The 2,572-nt window shown below is 30.4% G+C and overlaps 1 protein-coding gene across 1 annotated transcript; it reads right to left on the minus strand.

The window, feature by feature from the left end:
• Window positions 1-557: 557 nt before the first annotated feature.
• On the minus strand, window positions 558-2,013 carry LOC107010798 (B3 domain-containing protein At5g60140-like). The gene is made up of 3 exons (XM_027914299.1): window positions 1,468-2,013; window positions 933-1,075; window positions 558-836 (listed from the first exon to the last, which is right to left on the minus strand). The coding sequence occupies exons 1-3, from the start codon at window positions 1,949-1,951 to the stop codon at window positions 558-560; spliced, it is 906 nt and encodes a 301-aa protein (XP_027770100.1). The 5' UTR covers window positions 1,952-2,013.
• Window positions 2,014-2,572: the final 559 nt, after the last annotated feature.

Below are 2,572 nucleotides of genomic sequence, written 5' to 3' on the forward strand. Positions count from 1 at the left end.
ATAAGTTCATTTCATGAGATTACCTAAAATGATGTCACTTCATAAATCTCCCTACCATGAGAGCATTTTGTATATAAATATGCTCTCTAGATAGTATATGTTATTTATTAATATTTTAGGTGGAGTTTTCACCCCACCACCACCGTGACAAAATATTTACACGCGTAATTCATGATTAATATCAAATAAGCACATGAATATAACATTGTGAATTTAGTCTAACAATTTAGGATTATAACTAAAATTTACATATGTTAAAAGAAAATAAAAGCGTTCACTCTAAGAAGTTTTTTTGATCTAAAATTATAGTTATCAGAGAAAACTCTAAACAAGGTATTTGTAGTCATGTTATTACCCTTAAACATATATATTTCATGATTAATATCAAACAAATACAATCATCAATTCTTTTATTAGAGCAATAATACTAACTAAAAAAACATTGATGTTTTTTGTCAACAAACAATACTTATTTTCTTCAAAATTTGTCAACAAACAATAACACTAAAGGCCATAAAAATGAAAATTCTATGTTAAATAACATCAAACTGTTTCTTTTATTTATTTTCTGGATGAGAAATTGACCCTTCATGGAGAACTTGAACTTGTAAGTAAAGAGCCTTGCCACATTTTCCTCTCACAAGTTCACAGATATACCTGTCATCTTTCTCCACAAGGTTAAGCCTACCTAACTTGCTCCATCCACCAAAAAGCCATACTCTACCATCGCTCCATTTGCTCACTCTTGTCTCAAATTCTCTACCAGCAGAGTCACGAATGATCATTCTTGAAGGGAGTTCAAGTTTGTAGTCTCTAAGCACTTCCATGGGAATGTACTGTAGTTACGAACAAATACATTGTTAACTGATAATGTTATAAGATTGAACTATATAATCATTTACTAGAATATACACTTATAGTGTTTTTATTACCAATTTGTCTCTAATTCTTTCTTGTATTTTTGCTACAAAGTAAGGATTTTTGGGCTGAGTTACGCGTCCACTTTTGAATATATCTGCACCATAATGTTCAGGGATATCGCTCACCTTGCAAACATTGACTTTTCGGCATCCAACTAAATAAAAAAAGTTAACCAATTAGGTTCACAAACACAAATCTCTCGAAAACAAGAATACTCCGCCAATTTTATTTTATGGTTGCAGTGAACTGAAAATGAACATTAACAAATAAAAGATATTATTGGTTTTTATCAAAGTGTCAAAAATGGTATTTAAATTTTTTTCTTGTCTGCTATTCAAAAAACTAACAACAGTTGTCCTTAGGCTCATTTTGTAAGCAAACTAAGTACCCCGACCTTTTTATAAATAAATTATAATCCTAGACATTTCATGATATTTACAGGACAACAAGATTAGGTCCAAATATACCAAAATGTCATTTTAGCAGCAATATACTAATAAGAAACGAATTAAAGTGCATATATAGATTTTCAATAATATTCTCTACCTTTGGAATGTTGCACCTTTTCTGTATATGTTCCAACCCTTTCATCCTCTTCTTCATCTTCGTCTTTCTGCTCCTTCCCTTCCCCTTCCTGCTTCTCATCTCCTTCCTCTTCCATGTATCTGCATTCTGAATATGAAGCCCCTTTATGTGTCTCTTCTTTTATTTCCACATCTTCTTCCACCATGTAATGCTCATCACTATCATAATCGAAAGAACTATTGCTTCTATCACTGCCCCTAGTCTTCTCTTTTAACTCTACACTTTTTCCACGTTCAACATTCATTTCTTCCCCTTTATTTTTACCTCCAGATCCATTTTTTACACATCCATTCATTCCCAGTAATTTAAAGTCAAATGTTCCTTTTCCATCATAATCAAATATCAAAAAGTCTGCAAACTCCACATTGTTATCCTCAATAAATTTATCCCAACCATATTGGAAATAAATATCTCTTCCTTGTTTGGTTACTCGTATAGGCCACATATTTCCATATTGATCCCTTAGGGAAACTTTCCTTGGTATCTTTCCATTCTTGTATTTTGTATAACCAATAGGAATTTTCTGCATATGAAAAAAATGATTTATTTTTTCGAAAAAAATTGAACAACATTAGTTTCGTTAAAGTATATTGATCATATCATAAAAGAAGACAATATTAGAAGAAAAAAGTCCAACAAACTCAAATTTTGAGATTGTTGAGGTTAGAATTCAAGAATACAACTGTTTGTGGCATTCTCATAATTCAATTGCAAAGATACTTTCATCAACAATCACAATATTTTCATCTGGAAATGATATATGTAATTTATGACATCAACTTACTGAAATAAACCAACATAATATTAGTTTAAAATTAGGGATTCAACATACATAAAATACTTTATAAATATTAGTTGCATAGGATAAAGACATATCTCCTCTTTAACTTTCTCTCCCCTTATTCAGAACCGACATTTTCAAAAAGTATTACTTAAAAAACAAGAAAAGGAGTTAACAAGAATCACATATCAAATATTTGTATCATCACATAGGAGAAGGATTAGAAAAGTATAATTAAAAATGTATAGAAAAGACCATGGGATCTAATATCATTTGTATCTAGAT

The sequence above is a fragment of the Solanum pennellii genome, chromosome 2, assembly GCF_001406875.1.
Source record: "Solanum pennellii chromosome 2, SPENNV200".
Lineage (NCBI taxonomy): Eukaryota > Viridiplantae > Streptophyta > Magnoliopsida > Solanales > Solanaceae > Solanum > Solanum pennellii.

Coding starts and splice junctions, on each gene's coding strand:
- LOC107010798 (XM_027914299.1), bottom strand. CDS start 1,951: ATGTGGCCTATACGAGTAACCAAACAAGGAAGAGATATTTATTTCCAA. Junction 1,076..1,467: donor AAAGGTGCAACATTCCAAAG/GTAGAGAATATT, acceptor TTTTTTATTTAG/TTGGATGCCGAAAAGTCAAT. Junction 837..932: donor AAAGAATTAGAGACAAATTG/GTAATAAAAACA, acceptor TCGTAACTACAG/TACATTCCCATGGAAGTGCT.